This window comes from Phascolarctos cinereus, unplaced genomic scaffold (assembly GCF_003287225.1).
Source record: "Phascolarctos cinereus isolate Bilbo 61053 unplaced genomic scaffold, phaCin_HiC Scaffold_4;HRSCAF=312, whole genome shotgun sequence".
Classification (NCBI taxonomy): Eukaryota; Metazoa; Chordata; class Mammalia; order Diprotodontia; family Phascolarctidae; genus Phascolarctos; species Phascolarctos cinereus.
The window spans coordinates 672,502,534-672,524,231 of record NW_027555847.1 but is presented as its reverse complement, the minus strand read 5'-3'; the positions used below and the strand labels follow the sequence as shown (position 1 = coordinate 672,524,231).

General features: G+C 43.4%; 1 protein-coding gene, 1 non-coding gene and 1 pseudogene across 2 annotated transcripts in view; 2 read left to right on the top strand and 1 right to left on the bottom strand.

The window, feature by feature from the left end:
- The first annotated feature begins 912 nt into the window (after positions 1-912).
- Positions 913-1,442, top strand: LOC144456724 (ribonuclease H1 pseudogene; annotated as a pseudogene).
- A 6,056-nt stretch (positions 1,443-7,498) lies between these two features.
- LOC144457382 (U6 spliceosomal RNA) lies at positions 7,499-7,605 on the bottom strand. The gene has a single exon (XR_013486684.1). It is a non-coding gene; the product is annotated as a U6 spliceosomal RNA (small nuclear RNA).
- A 312-nt stretch (positions 7,606-7,917) lies between these two features.
- TMEM259 (transmembrane protein 259) overlaps positions 7,918-21,698 on the top strand; it is a 57,519-nt gene continuing 43,738 nt past the window's right edge. Inside the window, 2 exon segments of the mRNA XM_020969233.2 lie at positions 7,918-8,304; positions 8,307-8,489. Of these exon segments, the coding sequence (XP_020824892.1) occupies positions 8,200-8,304; positions 8,307-8,489 (288 nt within the window). The 5' untranslated portion in view covers positions 7,918-8,199.

The following is a 21,698-nucleotide window of genomic DNA, read 5'->3' as shown; positions in this document are numbered from 1 at the left end:
GAGTTGCCCAGGGTCACAGAGCTAGCAAGTATCTGAGGTTAGATTTGAATTCAGGTCTTCCTGATTCAGGGTCCAGCATTCTATCCACTATGCCATGAGTTGACTGGAGCAGTCCAAAGATAAATGAGGGGGTTGGCCATAACAGCCTCTGAAGTCTCTTCCAACTCTCGGTCCTTTATATCCCCAGTTGACTGGAAGACCCACCAACAGTTTGAAGCCTTAAGCCATGGGACCAACAAGTCTGAGGGACAGCTTCCACTCCTTTCAGGGGAAGCTGTAGCCTCACCTACACGGTAGGACCCTGCTGGAGATTTCTTCTACCACAGGAGGGTGAAGTGTGAGGGAAATGGAAGGGCAGGGGGCTAGGGTCACAGGGAGAAAATTCAGAGCTCTGGATGGCGTGGCTGAAGTGGAATGTGAGTTATGAGGGTTGAGAAGATGGAAGCCAGTGTTTGAAGGGACGTCAACACAGACGTTGAAATCCCCCGGTATAGGGCCTGGGAAAGGGATGGAGAAGATTATGAGCCAAGTACTGAGCACTTGGAGAAAAGAGGGAGAATAACCTGTTAGGTAAATGCCACCAGGACCTGGATACAGTTCTATGTCTGGATGGAGCGAAACTTGAAGGTTCCAGAGTGATGTCAGAAGGAAGATGATATGGAAGTGGCTGTGGGGAACAAGGGGTGTACCTGCTCCATCGCTACTGTCCAGTCTAGCGTGTGTGGGTGTGGGGATGAGAGAAGGAGCATCCTGTATGAAAATGGGCTGGGGAAGGGATGTGGCGTCTTTGAAGGGAAACGTCTACCAAGGAAAATGGAAGAAGCATGAGACTTTTAATATGAAGGGCAGGTTGACAGTCTCTGAAGGTCTGACTTAGTTTATTTTTTCACCGAGCCTTTGGAAAGACTGGAGATGAGTTGGAAACATAGTTTGAGGAGTTATGACTACAGTTGGTAGACTAGAGGCTCTGAAAGTCGGTACGGGCAACCACACCAGGAACCAGACCCTAGCTCTGTGTATGTCAAGGGTACCTGCAAAGATAATGGAAGAGAAGGGGTGCAAGGAGATATTGGTGTCTACCGGGGACCAGACCATGATCTAAATAGAACACGTGTTCTGGATGACAGACAAATCAAAGAGCATCATTAGAAGCAGCTGCCAAAGGGATTGAGCAAGCAAAGGCCCAAAATAAGGACAGACTTATTGTGTGCACAGATAACCAACTTATCACCAAAGGTATGAATGAATAGATTGGCAACTGGAAAGAAAATGGCTGGAAAACAAGTACAAACAAAGATGTCGTCCACAGAGACCAATTCACTAAGCTGGATAATATGACTCGGGACATGGACATTGAGTGGAAGTACGTACCTGCTCATTCAAAAGTTGAAGGCAGTGCTGAAGCTCAAAGATTAGCCAGAGAAGCAACTAGAAAGAAGTGAGAAGACTCAATTAGTACCTAGAGATGGTGTTAAAGTGTCCTTCTCTTTAACCCCGCAATATAATCTCCAAAGCATTTTCTCTTTACCCTTCCCCCTACCCCTTGTGTTGGAGCTGTCTTCCATGGCTATCTTTGGTAATTTTTTTCTTCATATCCTTTCTCAATTTTTCTATGTGCTATTTTTCTTCAATAATATAAACAAAAAATACTATATACTATACTATAAACACACTATAAGCAACTGTAGAAATTGTTCACATGTAGTAACAATAAGAGAAAGGCAGATATCCTCATCTGTGTCACATCCAAATGAACTCTGACTTGTTCAACTCTTGCTCCAGATCACCTAGAAATGAATCCAGACTGTTCACGTGACCTGGGATAACGGGAGTCACCAACTTTTCCTTCAGGTAAAATGGACTGTGAAACAAACTTTGCTGTCTGTGCTTTCCAAGGGCTCACTGGCTTTACCATTTGCCAGGCTCGTATGTATCCCAATATTGTCTGACCTTCTGACAATCTAAAGATGCCTGTCTGGGCTATGCAACATGCCCCTCTGGTGCATCCTTACAACTTTTAGGACTTAGAACTTTTAAAAGTCTTTTCATGTACCCAGCAACTGCGCCCTCTAATATGTTGTCTTCCCCGGCCCCAAGTGTGAACTTGGCCATAGACTGTCTTTCTGTAGTTGTCATCCACCCCCAAAACTGAGCATAGCACTTGGAACTCAGTAAGAACAGGAATTCAGTAAATGCTTTTTCACTTAAAAAAAATATGAAGGGCAGGTTGCTAGCAATTGATCCAGGGAATACAATGAAATGGAAGGGCAGCTTGGGATAGGACTATGGAGGGATATGGCTGCAGAGGATGATGAAAAGACAGCTAGATAGTGGTAGTATGTAGATAGAGCAGTGGGTCTGGAGTCAGGAAGACCTGAGTTCAAATCCAGCCTTACTAGCTTACTAGCTGTATAACCCTAGGCAACTCATTTAACCTGTCTACCTCAGTTTCCTCAACTGCAAAACAGGGATATTAAGAGCACCTACCTCAAAGGATGCTTGTGAGAATCAAATGACATTTGTAAAGCCCTCAAAGCACTATTTAAATGCTAGCTGTTGTTATAATAAGTGGTAGGGGAAGGGAGTTTTAACCTAAACAATCTTTGACTCAAGAGTCACAAGGATTTGGAGACGGAGAAAGAGAATTTGCTAGCTATGGGACAGGGTAGTTGGTTGTCATACCATTACCAGTCAACAAGCATTTATTGAGCACTAACTGTATTACGCCAGGCACTGTGCTAAGTGCTAGGCATATAAAGAAAGGCAACAACAGCCCCTGCCCTCAAGGAGCTCACACTCTAATGGAGGAGACAACATGCCGATAACTCTGTACAAATGAATGAGTCACTCTGGCCTAGGTCACAGCTGGGATGCCGATTCCATTTATCATTTTCTCCTGGGACAGACGATAGCTTCCTCCCAGTAATTCTGAGAGAGATGGCAGATATTTTCATTTCCGTTTCACGGAGGAGGAAATTGAGATGGAGAGAAAGGAAAAGACTTGTCCACAGTCACACAAACAAAAAGTGTCTGAGCCTGAAATTCAGAGCCCTTTTCTTGACATCCAGCTACTTCTCTATAGGCAGTGTTGCCTCCTACATGTGGGGCCTTGCATATGGAGTAAATTTGGGAAGAGGGATGCATGGGGCCTCTTCCTGCTCTCAGGTAGTTTCTGGGCTGAGAGACCATAAAACGAGGACAAAAATAACTATAAGAAATATCAGGATGGGAGAGGAGCAGCTGCAAAGTTGGGAAGGCAAAATCCTGGTGGATCAGGGAAGGCTTCCTGGAGGCAATTCCACATCGGCACAGCCTGGAAAGACAGGGAAGATTTGGACCAGCAGAAATCTGGGAGGAGTAAGGCAGATTCCAGGTGGAGAGAGACCTGCCCAATCCACATGAGCAGGAAATCCTCCAGATAAGCTGTTTCTCGACCCCGTCACTCCCTCCAGTTCTTACTGGAGCCCCAAGGGGCTGCTCACCACCACCACCGCTAAGACCTCTGCCCTACTACTATGCCTTCTATCTGTCTCCTCTTCCCCAGAAAAGTGTTATGAGTCTGAGCCAGCTAGGGCGAATAGATTTCTGGGCTATAGTTAACACATCTCTCTGTAGGCTTGCAACCCTCCTTAGGCTGGTTGTGTGAAGGCTTCTAACTTGCCCTATTCAGCTGAAAGTCCCCAGTACTCATTCCTAGCAGAATCAGGGCAGCTGAATTCCATTCGCTCCTTCCTTTGCCCTGGAGTACAGGCAGGGTGACCCTATGTGACCAATACCTCTCACTTCATCCTTTGCCTCCTGGAAAAACACTCTCATTGCTTTCTACTTGCCATTCTTTCAGTCCTTCTCCCCCCTCTTCTTCCCTCTTGTTGTCATTATTGTTGTTCAGTTGTTCATCTGACCCTTCATGATCTCCTGGACCATTGCCCGGGCCCTTCTGTCCTCCACTATCTCTCCAAGTCCACCCAAGTTCATGTTCGTTGTTCCCACGACACTGTCTGTCTGTCTCATCCTCTGGCGTCCCCTTTTCCTTTCACCTTCAATCTTTCCCAAAGTCAGGGTCTTTTCCAATGAGTTCGGTCTCATTATGTGGCCAAAGTATTTAAGCTTCAGCTTCAGTCTTTGACCTTCCAGTGAATTGCCTGAATTAATTTCTCTAAGTATTGACTGATTTGATCTCTTTGGTGTCCGAGGGACTCTGGAAAGTCTCCAGCACCACAGTTTGAAAGCGTCGATTCTGCGGCACTCAGTTTTCTGTGTATAGTCCAGTCAGACATTGCTACTGGGAAAACCAAAGCTTTGACTACATGGACCTCCATCAGCAGAGTGATGTCTCTGCTTTTTAGTATGCTGGCCAGCTTTCCTTCCAAGGAGCAGGGTTCATTTCATGGCTGCAGTCGCCATCTGCAGTGATCTTTGAGCCCAAGATTATAAAATCTGACTTCTTGCATTTCTTCTCCCCCATTTGACAGAAAGTGATGGGACCAGTTGCCAAGATCTTAGGTTGTTTTTGTTTTTTTTTTAATGTTAAGCTCCAGGACAGCTTTTCCACTCTCCTCTTTCACCCTCATCCAGAGGCTTCTTAATTCCTAAGGTCATGAAAATTACCCTGAGGCTTGGAGTAGCCTCAAGATGGCACCGGAAACACAGTCAGCTGGCTCAATCCTTGCTGAGGCCATGAAAGCTTTGTCTCCCATTCCATGCAAAGTGAGAAAATTGGACTGGTTTTATAAAGGTCCTTTCTGGTTTGAAATGCTATTGGTGTCTTATGGGAAAGGGCCCAGGAAGAATAAACTCTTTTAGAACCCCAGGTTTGTCCCCAGCCTCGTTTCCTCCTGGATCAATTTCTTCTCCCTGAACAGTCTGGAGCCTTCCAGCATGTGGTTGGTTGGCAAGATGCCCATGGACCTCTTCTTCCTTCAGTGTCTGATTGGCAGCGTCACTTCAGTGATCCATGAGCTTGTAGAATTTAGAGCTGAAATAGACCTTGGCAGAGACCCTCTAGTCAAGCTTTCATTTTATAGATAAGGAAACTGAGGTCCAGGGAGGTTAAAGGGACTTTCCCAAAACCAGAGAGCTTGTAAGTAGCAGTCAAGATTGTGAACCCAGACCTTCCATTCCTAAATCCACTATACTTTCCAGTATCCCACCGGGACAACCCCTTTACCAGTTGGTTGTCAGGAGTTAGCTAGGGTACTCATCACTGTCATGCCAGTCTGGTGAAGAGCCTCTCAGAAGTTAGCTAGGCTGGTCCTCAGGGGATTGACATAAAGGGCCATTGATCAGATTTCGGGTTTTGGCCTTGGAGGACCTTGTCAAATTATGTTGGAGATATCCTGTTTCCCAGAGCTAAGGCCCAGCAAGGAGGCTGTGCCCTGAGCTTGGCGTAACAATAATCCTTTACCCTCTGGCAAAGTGTATTGTACTAGGTGTTCACTCCCTCCATTTCCCAGGGACCTGAGAGCCAACATCCATCACATCTCTGATATGCTCACAATACCTGTTCCTTGTACTGTACTCCTGTTCCCGTCACAGAATTCTGGTTCTGTACCCCATAGAGTAATCATGACCCCCAAGACTTGGGACAAGACTCCCACATGTTCTGTGGGAACAGTAACTCAAGACCTAAAAATGATTATATCATAGTTCAGCCCACTTGGGTATATAAGCATTGCCTGTACCCCAACATATTAAGTCCCCCTTCTTAGGAGGGGGGGCTTCCTTGCACGCAAATCATTTTCTCACTGTGAAATAAATTATACCACTACTTTGTATGTGACACACCTGTCTCTAGCCTGCTGTGTTCTGCTCTGGCCATTCCTAGGTTAGAGACGGGTTCAGTCTGGCCTGCATTCAAAATTCTGTTGACAACCTAGAGTTAGCCTATTTTGAGATGATTTTTTGGAGGAGGGCAGAGGCACAGGGCATAGAAAGCAATTGTTAACATCCAACTGCCCATGGCTTTAAGGTTCAAATTTTCTCATTTCATTCTTAAGAATTTGGGAGCTCTGTGAGGGCAAGGGTCTGGGCCGTGTAGAAACACCATATCCTTTCCTTATCTTCCCCAGCTTCTAATGTCTTGATGCAGCCAAACGATTTTGTATTTAAGCATCCAGCTCTCGAGGTTAATAGATGACTGGGCTTGGAATCAGGAAGTTCTCAGCTCAGATCCAGCCTCAGATGCCAACTGTGTGACCCTGGGCAAGTCACTTGATCGCTGTCTGCCTCAGTTTCCTTATCTGTCAAATAGGGATGATATAGCATCTACCTCCCTGAGGTTGTGGACAGGGTAATATTTATAAAGCTCTTTTGCCAACTTCAAGGTGCAATGGAACATTAGACTAACTATCGTTATTTTCAATAAGGGAGTATAACAGTGATTCAAGAGTGGGTCTCAAGTACTGCTTCTAACATATACTGGCTCTGTGACCCTTGGCAAATCACTTAGCTCTCAGTACTCTAGATTAGAAATGAGAGAGAAGGTGCTGACCTGCATCAGCAGAAGGAATTTGCTAGAGCACCGTATATATCAAAGAAATCAGGTATTTTTTGTATTTTTGCTTTTGTAATCTCAGCTCCTTGGGGCAGCTCACTGGGCTTAGAGTCAGGAAGACATGAGTTCAAATCCACCTTCAGAAATTTCCTAGCTGTGTGACCCTGGGCAAGTCACTTAACCTCTGTTTGCCACTGGAGAAGGAACTGGCAAACCACTCCAGTATCTTTGCCAAGAAAACCCCATAGAAGAACTCCACTGGGTTTGGAGGAACTCAAACAACTGAACAATAACAACAATCCCAGTGCCTGGCCCATAGTGGGTGCTTAATCAATGCTTAGCCATATGGTTGTACCCAGCTCCCTCCCTCAGGTCCAACACACAGTAGGCCACTAATAAATGTATTGAACTGCATGTTTGCAACACCCCTTTGAGGCAAGCATTATTATCCCCATTTGACAGATGAGGAAACAGAGGCTGGGGAGCTGTTCAATAACTTGCCCTCAGACACATAGCTAGTAAATGTTGAGCTGGGGTTCAAGTCCACCACTTTACTTCAATTCCAGGGTGGTTTTTTTTCCCCCTTCCTTCCCCACCCTGTGTTTGTCTCACTACGCTTACCCTGTCTCTATAAGACAATAAAAGAGAGTGGCCATCTGGAAGATAGGGATTCTCCTGCCACCCTCATCTGACAGCTTGGCAAGATCCAGTGGTTTCAGGCACAGGCTGCTACATTTCACATTCAGTTATCACAGGCTGACTGTTCCCGGCCTCAGTGTGCATATATGTACGTGTATATATGTGTGTGTATGCATGTGTATGTAGGTATGTGTATATTATATACATATGTATGTGTGTATACATACAGAGAGAAAGAGAAAGAGAGAGAGAGAGAGAGAGAGAGCGCGCGAGCGCGCGAGCGAAGTTTGGAATAGACGACTTCCATTTACGTCACTTTTCAGCTCTAAGGTTCCATTGGTCTGCCAGGCTGTAACTTAAAATTAGCAAAATATGGAACGCTTCACGAATTTGCGTGTCATCCTTGCGCAGGGGCCATGCTAATCTTCTCTGTATCGTTCCAATTTTAGTATATGTGCTGCCGAAGCAAGCACAAGATGCTTTGGCTGACTTGGAGTATTTAAAGCTGAGTTATCGAGCCATTTTATGATTAGGACGACTATGATTGACTTCCCAAAACGAAACCATCTTCAGAATAAAGCAATGTACAACTGCAAAGTACAATTTTCCCACTTTATTTGCGTTGCATTAAAAATGCTGCTGCATTTGCAAAATTTCGAGTCGAGGCCTGTGCCGCGGCGTCTCATGGGAGAGAGTATGCAAAAGAAGCTTTGGCTTGGCCCCGCCCAGGCAGCCCGGACGGAGGGGAGGGCAGGGAAGTGCGGAGGGGCCGATTGGTAGGCGGGGCCGTTCCTTCAGCGTCCCAGGATTCCCCGCGGGCGGAGCCGTCTAGTCAGCAGGGCCGCGGTCGCGGCGGCGGAGGGGGCGAATGGCGGCCTGTAAGCGCCCGTGAGGAGGCGGTGGCGCGGCCGGAGGAGGAGAAGCGGCGGCGGCCGGAACTCGGGGCAGGGGCGAGAGCGAGGGCGAGCACCCGGCGGGAGCGCTGCGGCCCGGAAGGGGCCCAATGGCGGCTGGGCCGCCGCCTCCCGGAGTCCCGGCCTGTTAGCGCCTCGGCGGCCCAGCGCAGGATGTCGGAGAACCCGCCGCCGCCCCCGCCCGGCCCGGGAACGCCCCGGGAGGCGGCCCTGCCAACTCGGCCGGCGGGGCCGGGGCCGGGCCCGGGGGGGCGGCGGCCGGAGGCGGCGGGGCCGGAACCCCCCGCGGGGCGCGCACCCCCAACCTCAACCCCAACCCCAACCCGCTCATTAACGTGCGCGACCGCCTCTTCCACGCGCTCTTCTTCAAGATGGCCGTGACCTACTCGCGCCTCTTCCCGCCTGCCTTCCGCCGAGTCTTCGAGTTCTTCGTGCTGCTCAAGGTGAGCCGGAGGGCCGCAGCACCGCCCCCTCCCCTGGCACTCCGACCCCCCCCGCCCGGCTCGGCCCCGCCCCTCTCACCTGCACCCTGTTCCCGCGTCTCTAACACTCCCCTTTATGCGGGCCCTGCCCTGGAGGGCTCAGCTCCCACCCTTCTGATGGACATCCTGCCCCCGAGTCTCTTAACACCCCTCCTTGTTCGGGCTCTGCCCTGGAGGGCTCAGCACCCACCCCTCTGATGGACATCCTACCTGCAGAATCTTTTAATTCCCTCGTCCCCTGGCTCTGCAGGCCCTGTCCTTGAGTTGTTAACTTCACCCCTTTGACATCCTACCCCTAAAGTCTTTAACAACTCCTTCCCACCCCCTGCCCTTTGCACACCTTGCCTTTGAGGGCTTTACTTCACGTTGATCTGATCTTTGTCCCCAAAAGTCTTTAACACACACTATTCCTCCCTCCCCTCAAAAAATCTTGGCCCTCAACCTTAATCTGAGAAGGTGGTGTGGTAAAGTGGGAGGAGCTGTTTATGGAGTTTGGGGATCTGAATTAAAACCCTAGCTTTTCAGTGTAAGAGCTGTGTGACTGTGGACCAGTCACTTTAACACCTTCAGGGCTTGGTTTCCTGTCCTTACTGCGCTGGAGGTTAGACCAGGTTCTATAGGCCTCTTCCAGCTCTAAAACAGTGATTCTGTCCCACTGTCCTGTCCCTGAGTCAGCCAACAAGTATTAAAAGCTTACTATGTGCCAGGCACTGTATTAAGTGCTGGGATTAGGAAGAAACACAAAAACTGGGACCTTGTCCTCATGGAGTTCATATTCTAGTGGGAGAGAAAACATGCAAGCCACCATACAGCATATAAAATATATACAATGTAAAAACCCTGAGGATTTTAATACTCTACATTTCCATTCTCCCTATTCCTATCCCTTTCCAGACCCTGTCCTGTTCTGTCCCCCCACCACAACCCTCATACAATTTGGGGTCCCACCCCAAATCTTGGAAGGCAATGTGGTGCAGTGGAAGAAGTAATATATTTGGAGTGGGGGGACCTGAATTCAAATCCACTCTCTGCTTCTTTAGAGTTGTGAGATAGACTGTTGCTGTAACCTCTTTGGGTCTTGTTTTCCTTCCAAGATGGTTATCTTCTTTTCTTCGATCGTGCCCTGAGGTCTTTACTCCCTTCTCTCCTGCCCCCTAGGTCTTTAACCCCACAGTTCTCCAACCTCCCCACTCTTGGTCTAAGGACTGGCAGTCAACAAGCATTTTTAACCTTACTATTTTAACAATAATTTCAATAAAACAATAATAAATAATTTTAATCTTACTATTTTCCCTGTAGGGACAGGTAGATGGCGCAGTGGAGAGTGTTGGGCCTGGAGTCAGGAATTCATCTTCCTGAGTTCAAATTTAGCCTCAGACATTTATTGACCCTGTGTGAACCTGTTTGCCTTAACCCTGTTTGCCCCAATTCCTTCATCGGTAAAAATGAGCTGGAGAAGAAAATGGGAAACCATTCCTGTATTATTGCCCCCCCAAAAAAAACAAAAACAAAGAGTCAAGACATGGGGGGGGAAGACTGATTTTCTCTGCACTGTGCTAAGTGCTGGGGATACAAAGGCAAATAATAGGCCCTGTTTTCTAGAAGCATGTATTCTAATGGGGCAGATAATATTTAAATAACTAGGTACATGTAGAGATAGGTATATAGATATGTATGTACACATACATATACAGTAGATAAAGACAATTTGAAAGAGGTATAATACAGTGGATTTTCCTGAGGTTTAGAACCCAAAAAGGACCTGAGAGGTCAGTTCCCAAATTTTATATATGAGGAAAATGAGGCTCAGAGATGGGGAGTGACTTGGGCAAGGTCACAGAGGGATCAGGTAGCAAAATGGCATACTTGGGTTGAACCCAGGTCTCTTGACTGCCAGTTCATTGCTCTTATCTACTGGACCATGGATGCCTTTTCTAAGCCTTGTGCCCAAGGTCTTTAACACAGCAATCCACCTCCACCCTCATCCTCCCCTCCCCCGGCCATAGAGCAGATGATAATCTGTAGCCCATTGGATTTTCATAGGATTTAGAGAGGTACACTCCTGAGCCTTTACCACCATCCCCAAGGCTTATCTCCTTCCCCTCTTCCTACACACACAGCTGTCCCTCCTCAGTGTCCTTGGTGCTCAGCCCTGCCACTGAGTCTTCTGGGATCCTGTGGAAGAGTTTCCTGGCCCTTGCTCTTCCTACCCCTAAGATCTTTGCTCCATCGCTTGATAGTGTTCTGACTGCAAGGTCTTCAGCTCTCCCCTCACCCCAGAAGAATCTAGTCCAACCTCCCTCAATTTTGAAATGAGGAAACTATAGTAGGGGTTTGAATCCAGGGCTTCTGACTACAAATCTGTAGTCTGTCTGCTACAGTATGTTGCTTCCTTCTGGGGTCCACTCCCAAAGCCTTCAGCATTCAGGACTACCCCATAGTCATCACTGACCCTCTGAGACCCTTATCCCAAGATCTTCAACCCTTCTACCTTTTGGGGGGTTTTACCTGTAAGATCTTCACCTCAGACCTCTTGCCTCTTTTAGACCCTGCCCCAAAAGTACCTTCTGGTGTTCCATTTCAAACGTTTTTGAGGGCAGGAGACATGGAGACAATTGGGTTTTCATAGGATTTGGAGCTGAAAGGTCATCCTTGAGGAACTGAGGCCCAAGGAAGGGAAGTTATAGGTCACACAGGGTAGTGAGTATCGGAATCAGCAGTGGTGACCTCAGGTCTTCTGACTGCAGTGCACCATAGTGTGATCTCTTCTAGGGCCCCACCCCAGAAGCAGAGTAGACACCTAGAAGGGAAGAGTGAAAAGACTCCTGGGTGCAAATCCTGCCTCAGACCACTACAGATGTGAGACAGAGGCCAGTCACTTCCTCCTTTTTGTTTCAGTTCCCTCATCTGTCAGTGGCTTTTAAGGTCTCTACTAGCTATAAATCCATAATTCTTTATTGCATCCAAGCAGGTCACCCTATACTCCCCTATCCCATTTCCTGGAGTCCTGCACCCATGGTCTTTATCCTTAATCTCTTGCCCTTTCCAGACTGAATCTTTACCAGTTTCACTTCACTTCAGGCCAAGGCCCCCATGTAGTAGAGCAGATAATGGTATGTAAACTGGGATTCTTGATCTAAGACCTATGAACTTTTAAAAAACCACCACAAATGTGTTTTATGTATATGAATACATACATACACACAGGCATATATACATAACAGGTATATATGGACACATATAACATATACAACATAGTAAATAATTCTACTATAAACCTATATAATTGATTTCTTTTGTAATTCTGTATATTTTATGCATTTAAAAATATTCTAGGAAAGGGTCCATAGGCTTTACCAGATTGCCAAAGGGTCTGTGGTACAGAAAAAGGTTGAAAACTCCTGATGTAGAAATTGGATTTTTCTGGAATTTAGACAGATAATCTCATCCAACCCCCTCATTTCATAGGTGAGGAAATAGGCCCAAAGTGGGGAGGTGACTTGACCAAGGTCACACAGGGAGTAAGTAGCAGAGGCTTGCAGTTAAGTTGAAACCAGGCCTCCTGACTGTAAAACTGGTGTTCTGTTCACTACGTGACAACTACCTACTTGAGCCCCATGCCCAGAGTCTTCACCACCAACTCAAGGTTTTTAATGTTTCCCGTTTCCTAAAGTTTTGGCCTCCAGTTTCCTGTCCCATCCAGACCAGCCTCTAAGGTCCACCCATTTCTGGATGTTATAGGGCAAGTGTCAATATGGAGACAATCTTTATAGGATTTAGAGCTGGGAGGGACCTTAGAGTTCACCTGTCCAGTCCTTACGAAAGAGAAACTATGGCCCAGAGAGGTTAAGTTACACAATGTCACACAGGTATTAAGTGGTCGAGTCAATAGTTCAACTGAGTCTCCTGATCTCAACCGCATTGTTCTTTATACTACACCTGACTGCGTCATAGTCCCCACCCCCCGGTGCTTACATCACCGTGGCAGGATTTTTATTCACTCCTTTCAAACCCCTTTTGTAGTCCTGCCTACAAGTTTATTTCTGTTCTTTCCCCTCTAGGGGGAAAGACTCCTAAAGTCTTCACCATTACCCTAAACTCTTCAATATCCCTTCCCTCCACCCCCCTTCAGTCGCTTACCTGTCTACATCCCATCCCTGAAGGCATTATCACCATTCATAAAAATCACAGATTTAGAGAAGTCACTTAATCCATCTTCTCATATTCCCTCATTTAACAGAAACATCGAGGTCCTGAAAGACAGAATGGTTTTCCCAGAGTCATATGGCTGTCCAGATTTGAAGCCCTATTCTTCTAACTCCAACTTGAATTTGTTTTCCATTGGACTGTACTGCTTCTTATTCCTTACCACGGCCAACTGTAATCTTACTTCCTCTGCCTCCAAAGTCTTGAACCACCTCCTCCTTTCCTTCTAGGTTCCCAGCCCCAAATTTTTCAACCTCCACATCTTTTCTTAGACATTGTCTCCAAGGTCTTTATCCACTACTCCAGTCTTCTTTTGAAGACTCTCTCCTCTTTTGGAGTGATCTGTCTAGAAGTATTCACATATGTCACAAAAAGTATTCACCCACTTGGACCACCCTTTTCAGAATTGTTATTCCCCAAATCTTGCCTCACATATTACTAGTCCTAAGTCTACTTTTTGCCCACTTTCTAGTTTCATTGACCTCTTCTCTTCTCTAGGTTCGTTCCTGGCATGGTCACATATATTGAACACCTGATTTCCTTTCCCACCCTTGGTCTTCATTCTTCTCTATATTTTCCATTTTCTTTTTTGTGTGGATAGATCCTTCTAGAAATACCCCGTTTTCAATGATCATCAGTTTGGAGAGGGGAGGAACTTAGACCAGGCTGGGATGGGGAACCTACAGCCTCCACCCCTTGGACTAGGTCATTTATTCTGACCACCTTTTATAGATAAGGAAAGTGAGTTTCAGAGAGTTGAAGCAATTTAGCTGAGATTATACAGGTACTGACAGAGCTGAGATCCAGTGTCAGGTGTTCTGATGTGAAACCTCCCTCCTCCCTTCCCAGATATTCCCGCCCCCCCCCCAAATTAGAAAAAGACTTTTTATTTCACATATTAGGTTCTGGCAGGTTCCAGTAAACTTCCTGGCAGAACGATGGGTTTCAGATGACAAAACAGTTTTTTAATTCATTTGGATAAATATCATTTGTTGGTCTCTATTGAAAGAGGAAGGAGTATGTGTGACCTGACAAGACTCTAGAGATATCTTAAAGGATTAGGCCAGGGGATCAACAGAGTGAAGTTGGCCTGATTTATTTTACAAGCATGAACTCTTGAAATAGGTAAAAGTCAGATTTCTTAGTTGTGTTTATGATATGGCAGTGACAAGTGTGTTGAGTATGCATTGGCATAAAGCAAAGAGAGTGATTTTCATTTCTTGTTAAGGAAGGAAGAGCTTAGTTTCCTTAAATAATGATGCATTCATTTAATAAACATTAAACATGTACTGTGTTGGTCATACAAAGCTTAGATAAGACTCAGTTATTGTCTTCATGGAGCACATGGTACAGGGGTGACAAAAAACAGAATTATGCTACGTTATAATGCATAATTCAGTAAAGAGGTAAAAAGGAAAGTTTGATGTGAGGTCCCTGGGAAAGGTCATTATTCTTGAAGGAGGTAGCATTTGAGTTTGGTTTTAAAGAATTGGTAGTAATTTAATAGGTAAAATGGAGAGAAAGAATGTCTTTGGAAATGTTGCAAAGGAAGTGTTCAAAATACAGGTTTCTTCAGAGGCTAAAATCCTTTGGACATTTAAGGAACCAGCTGAAAAACTGCTAGAGAAACATCTAACTCAGCTTTGGGTAAAACACAATTCCAGCATTGGTAATTGAAGACGCTTAGAGCTGGAAGGGGCTCAGAGAGAGCTCATTCAATTCCCTTATTTGACGAATGAGGAAGTGACTTGCTAGAGTCTGCGTGGTTGGTGGCCTTTCTTAAGGTATGGTCTTTCAGTGAAGTTACTTAGTTCTGCATTCTTTAAATTTAAACCAAGATTTATCTATGAGTGCCCAGATGTATGTGGTTTCAGTTGTTTGATATAAGGACAAGAGATGGGTTTTTAGTTCTGGTTCTGCCACCACCTTCATTGTGTGACCTTGAGTGAATCGCCTCTTTTCTTTAGGCCTCAGTTTTCTCCTCTGTCCAGGAGCCAGACTAGATGAGGAGTTGGACTCTATGACTTCTCAGGGCTCTTCCAGTTCTAAATCTATGATCTTATGATCCCTGAGGTCTTTTCTACTGCTGACATTCTGTGATTTCTATCGATTCAGTTTCTGCTTGTTTAGTTAAGACATAGCAACAAGCTGAATCATCTCTGTATACTGTACTTGTGTCATGCACTGATGTTGGCCAATTGGCCGGTGATTTAAGGGTAAGACAAACTTAACCTATTTCTATCCTGTTCTACCTGTTCTGGATAAATTGGCAAGACTGGAGAAAGGGTGTATTGGAAAGAGCATTAGATTAAGTTTGAGGAAACCTGGCTTTTAGTTTTTTCTCTACTGCTACTTTTTTGTGTGTGTGTGGGCCACAGAATCATAAGATTATTGACTTTAGCCTTAGAGGGGGATCTTAGAGATCCTCTAGTGCTAATCAAACATCCATAATTTTCTAATTTACTGTCTTTTTCCACCCATCACAACCCTAGTCGTCTCTCCTCAGAAAAGTAAATATAAAAAAACTGAGAACCAGAGAGGTTAAGTTACTTTCCTAAATTCATACAGATTGAAATGGCAGTTTTTCTGATTCCAAATTCTGTCATCTGTAAAACGAAGGGACTGGACTGAATGATCTCTTAAGATCTCTTCCAGTTCTGACATTCTGTGTATGGTATTTAACAAGACTTCTCTTCCTAGCCCTAGAAATTATTACAAGCAGTGGCATTATTTACAGTAAAAAGCTATTCTCATTCTTCTAGCAGTTGGGGAGTCATCGGTATTTCATCTGAAAATGACTAGCTGTTGGGCACTCCTAGGGTGCAGTTGCCAAAGCCCTTTATGCTCACTGTGAAGACGAGGCCCCAAGAAATAACAGAAACCAGCTATGTTAAACATACCTTGGTGGCTGAAAGAGTCTGCACAAATGCAACCCTGGTTCTCCGGTTTGTTGTATGTTGGAATCCCTTGGAGGCCAGTTACTGAAGTGTTTAAGTCATTCCTTTGCCACAAGAATTGAAGGCAGTGATGTAAACAAGGGAAAAAGAACTGAGTGACTATTTTGATGTAAATTTTAAAGAATAATTATTTTATGACTGGATCATCCATCTGCCTATAGCCATTTGCCAAGGCAGCGCTTGTCAGCATGTTAGTAGCTCTGATGTTTGTATGTAGTCCATTAGAGTTGAGCAATCATTTTATACAGATCTTACCTCACTGAATTCTCATCACCATACTGTGAGGTGACTAGTGCCAGTAGTACTGTGTACCCTGTTTTGTGAATGGAGAAACTGAAGCACAGAGAAAGGTTAAGGTACATTCTTAAGGCTGCACAACAAGTGAGCAGTACAGCCAGAAATCGAACTCAGAGCCAGGCACTCTTGATTCCAAGTCTAATACTTATTCTTTAAAATATAGATGTGTGTGTGTGTGTGTGTGTGTGTGTATTGTGTCCTAAAAGTCTTAGTGAAGTTTTAAGCTTCAATAATTTCAAAAGTATAAATGCTACAAGCTACAAGTTTTGAAAAGTTAATTATTTAAATTTTTAAAATGTTGATGTTAAAATTCAACACTCTAGTCAGTTTTTGAACTTGGCAAAAAACTTTCATCAGTGACTGAAAGGACTGCATCTGTGACTCAGTAGCCTTAAGATCATCAAAGAATGAGATTTTGGTGCATACACAATAGCTTTGACACGTCTGTTAAAGAAGGTCTAATGGAGATCTGGTGATTGAGGTGGCCAAACAAGAGGCCTTCCTCTTCCTATTCACTGACCCAAGAAATGTCATTCAGAAACTGTAGCTCACAAAATGCATAACGAAGGTGCCTCATCTTGTTAACTAAATATGGGTAAAATAAATTTAAATAATTAAATTTTCAAGTGATTTTTGTAAGTTTGTAACCTTTTAAATACTATGAAGTTAATAAAGCTTAGAACTGCCCTAAGATTTTTGGAATGTTTTATATACACACACACACACAACATGTACCTGTTTTTTTATATATATATATATATATATATATATATATATATATATAATGCACACGCACACATGTGCTGTACAGTTAGTGCTTTTTATTTTTTTTTATATTTTAATTTATTTCATTAAATATTTCCCAATTACATGTAAAAAAATTAACTTTTTTTTAAATTTTGAGTTCCAGATTCTATTCTTCATATATTGATTATGCATGTGCAGTCATGTAAAGTACATTTCCATATTAGACATGTTGCAAAAGAAAAAAGGCAAAAACCAAAGTTTTTTTAAAAAGTATGCTTCCATCTGTTCTCAGTATTCATCAGTTCTCTTTTTGGAGGTAGATAGCATTTTTCATGATGGTCCTTTGGAATTGTCTTGGATAAGACTGATCAGAGTAGCTAAGTCTTTCACAGTTGATCATCTTTATAATATTACTGTTGCTGTGTATGATATTCTCCTGGTTCTACTCATTTCATTTTGCATCAGTTCATATAAGTCTTCCTAGCCTACCTTGTAGTTTTTTTTAATCTAGGTTTTGATTTAACTTTATTGCAATAACATGCCAAACACTGTCATATGCAGTCCTCACATAGCATAACCTTTTAAATACAAAAATGGCTATCAGAATTTTTAACTATAAATTAAATAAATAAGTGGAAGGCACATTACAAATCATAGTTAAAAAAAAACAAAAAGACCCCACCGTTTTCTTTCAAATCCATGTGCTAATTACTTCTGAAAGAAGCCAAACCAGTACAATTCACTACGTAAACCAGATAAACCAGATAAGGCCTGAAATGTCTCGTTGGTAAGAACCAAGTTCTTCATGTGCACATGTATTTGGAAATTACATGGTAGTGTGTGCAGATTGAAACATTCAGTGGTCAAAATGTAGATGTAACTAGAAATCCTGTTTTAAAGTTGAGACGTTCAAGGTAAACATTTTATCTGCATCTGTTAGTGACATGTAACATTCCATATGGGCATTAGGAACCCTGTTGAAAATGCTGAAATGCAAACACTCCAAGTTCCAAGTATCCTCTTGAATTTCCATGGTTGAAAAGAATGGCTTCTGACAAACCTTAATAGCATTCACCGAAAAGCTAGTTTCTTCCACATTTTGTCCTCAAAACCTTTTACAACACCCAGCATACTGGGGATCTTCACTGTTAACGCCCTATCTGTCAGTTAACTTTAGGTTGTGTCAGAAAGAGTGGACAACAAATACAGCTTGTCTCTGGTTTCTGCAATTCGTTTGGCCAATTCAGTTGTACCTTGATTAAATTCTGGATCTGCAGGTTGCAGAGGTGAAGGATTGGGCCCACTTCGCAGGAGAGGTTCAGGTGCCTTCTGCCTAGACATCCTGATCGGACTGGGGAAGAAGGGGTTCTGGCCATAAGACAAAAAGGGAGCAGACCGCTGACAGTCCTTGCTCTGGAGGTTGGCCAGCAAGTGAGGGGCTGTGGTGGTGGCGAAGGCGTGAGCGAGGTGCAGGAGTTAGCTGGAGGGTCCAAGCTCCGCTCGCTGCAAAGTTCTCTGCCACTCTCTTGTCATTTTTTTAATAGCACAGTAGCATCCCATCACAATCATATATCACAGCTTGTTCAACATTCCCTCAGTTGGTGGGTATTCCCTCAATTTCCAGCTCTTTGCCACTACAAAATGAGCTGCCCAAAATATTTTTGTACAAATAGGTTTATTTTCCCTTTTCATTGATCTCTTTGAGATACATAAAATGGGTACTTTAAAAAAAATCACTGTCATTTCCCAGTAACACCTCCCAAAATACTCTCCTCCTCTGGAACAAAGAAGTACAGTTAAACTATTGTTTATTTATTTATTTATTTTTGGCTAGGCAATTGGGGTTAAGTGACTTGCCCAGGGTCACACAGCTAGTAAGTGTTGTATGTTATGTGTCTGAGACCGAATTTGAACTCAGGTCCTCCTGACTCCAAGGCCGGAGCTCTATCCACTGCACCACCTAGCTGCCCAAAGAAGTACAGTTAAACAGAACAAATTGTGACACATTGATCATGTCTGACAATGTATGCCTCATTGCCATACCCATGGACTGTCTCCTGTCTGGTAAGAGGAGGGAGGTTTATTTTATCAGTCCTTTGAAGTTGACTGTCATTTCATTGATCAAAATTCAGATGTCTTAGTTTAAGCCCCAGATTTGGCAGTGTGAGAGGGAGTGAAAAGAGTGTGGATTTGGAGTCAGTGGATCATCGTTTACAGCTAGAACGGTCTTTAGAGACCAAGTCGCCTTCCCTCTCTGGGCCTCAGTTAGCTCATCTTTGCTATGAAGGGTTGGACTGGATTATTTTAAGGCTATTTCTCCCCTAAAAAGCGTAATGATCCCATGAAATGCCAGTATCTTGGCAGCTTTGATGTTCTTTGAGTTGGTGAGATTGAGAAGAGCCAAGTGTATTTTTATAAGCCTCTTGAAATATCTAGAGGATGCTGAGCTGCATTGGTAACTCTTTTAGCCAGTCAGGAGGAAATAACTAATACTTTGTAAAAACGAAGGGCAGTTCAGTCACACTGTTAAGTGTTGAATTGTTCCAAGAATTCTGTCTAGTTTAATTTTACTTCTCCTTTTCTCTAGCTAGTAACAGTTTACTATATCCAGTGGGCAATGTTTGGAGTTTTTTTCCCTTGTTGGCTTGCCTTCACTTCCCCTTTTCATTCCTCTAGTTCCTGGACCAAGTTTTCTCTTTGAAAGCATTATATTTCTGAGCCTAGAGTAGAGGTAATGCTGTTGTGGTAGTGACTGTCCCTGTGGGGCTGTTTGTTGGTATGGTATTAAGAACCTGTTTTCTCTCTGAGCTGACTAAACATTTTCTATGTAATTGAAACCTCTTTCACGTGAATTGGTCCTTTCTGGCTTCCTGGTCATATCTATTCAGGCTCCATAAGAATTGAGAATTGAGCTGAGCTGGTGGTTAGGTTTCATTTAAAGCCTTTTGTTTTTAAGTCACAGATGAGATTTGTTTTCAATAACTAAATCTTTTTAAAAAAATTTAATTTAGTATTTTATTTTTCCCCAATTACATGTAAAAACAATTTTAACATTAGTTTTAAAAAATTTATTGAGTTCCAAATTCTCTCCCTTCCTCCCTCTCTGACACCCCTCAATAAGAAAATCAATTTGATATAGATGTGCAGTCATACAAAACATTTTTCCATGTTAGTCATGTTGTGAATGAAAACACAGACAAAAAAACTAAGAAAAGTAAAGAAAGTAAAGAAGAGTATGCTTCTGCATTCAGACTCCCATCAGTTCTTTTTCTGGAGATGGGTAGCACTTTTCATCATGAGTCCTTCAAAATTGTCTTGGATTCGTTGTATTGCTAAGAATAACTAAGTCACAATTGAGCGTCATAACGTTACTGATATTGCATATAACATTCCCCTGGTTCTGCTCATTTCACTTTGCATCAGTTCATTTAAGTCTTACAAGGTTTTTCGGAGAACATCCTCTTGTCATTTCTTATAACACAGTATTCCATCACAATCACATACAGCTTGTTTAGCCAATCCACAATTGATGTACATCTCCTCAGTTTCCAATTCTTTGCCGCCACTTAAAGAGCTGCTATAAATATTTTTGTACGTATAGGTCCTTTCTCTTTGTTTTTTATCTCTTTGGGATACAGACCTAGTAATGGTACTGTTTGGTCAAAGGATATGCGTGGTTTTATAGCCCTTTGGCGTAGTTCCAAATTGTTCTACAGAATGCTTGAATTGGTTTACAGCTTTACCAGCAGTGCATTAGCGTCTCACTTTTCCCACATCTCCTCCAGTATTTGTCATTTTCCTTTTCTGTCATAATAGCCAATCTGATAGGTATGGGTTGGTAGCTCACAGTTGTTATAATTTGCATTTGTCTGATCGTCATAGTGATTTAGAGCATTTTTTATGTGACCACAGATAGCTTTGATTACTTCATCTGAAAACTGCCTATTCATATCCTTTGACCATTTATCAATTGAGGGATGGCTTTTATTTCTGTAAATTTGACTGAGTTCTCTATACATTTGAGAAATGAGGTCTTTATCAGAGAAACTTGCTATAAATTTTTTTCAGTTATGATTACTATCTATGTATTTCTCCATCCTATTTACTCCCTGTTTATTCTACTTTCTCTCTGTTCACCCTGTCCGTTCCCAAAAGTGTTTTGCTTCTGACTTTTACATCCCCAGTTGCCCTTCCTTCTGTCAGCTCCATCTCCCCCCCCCACTCCTTTTCTTATTCCTTTCCCTTCCAACTTTCCTGTATGGTAGGATAGATTTGTGTACCCATCTGAGTGTGTATGTTATTCCCTTTTTGAGCCAGTTCTGATGAGAGTAAGGTTCACATACTTCCCATCACCTTCGCCTCCACTGTAAAAGCTTTTTTTTTTTTCAGCCAGAGGAAAAGTTTATTAGTGATAAATCACAGAAGCCGGGTGGCGCCCGTGAAGATGAGCAGGCATGAGAGGTTCTCAACCTTGTGGGCCTGAGATTCTCAACATCTGAATGGGACCAAGGTGGATCTTAAATACTAAAGTAACTTTGGGTGGCCAGAGAACGGGTTTGGGAAAAGGGTCTAGGTAAGAATTCTAATTGGGGAGGTCTGAGAGATTGAATAGACAATGGGAATAGCTAGTGGAGGGAACAGGAAGGCAGAAGTTTGAAAGGCATCTGCACAAAATCATGTAAAAGCTTTTTCATGCTTCTTTTATGTCAGATAATTTACCCCATTTTACCTCTCCCTTTCTACAACTCCCAGCACATTCATCTTTCTCACCCCTTTATTTTTTTAGATAATTATCCCATCATATTTAACTCATACATGTATGTGTCTTTCCCTAAAAATGAGAAAGTTTTCATATCTTTGTTCAGTCTGATCTTTTCATCAGGAATACTTGAAAGTTCTGTATTTCATTGAATATCCATTTTTTTTCCCCCGCTGAAGGGTTGTACTTGGTTTTGCTAGGTAC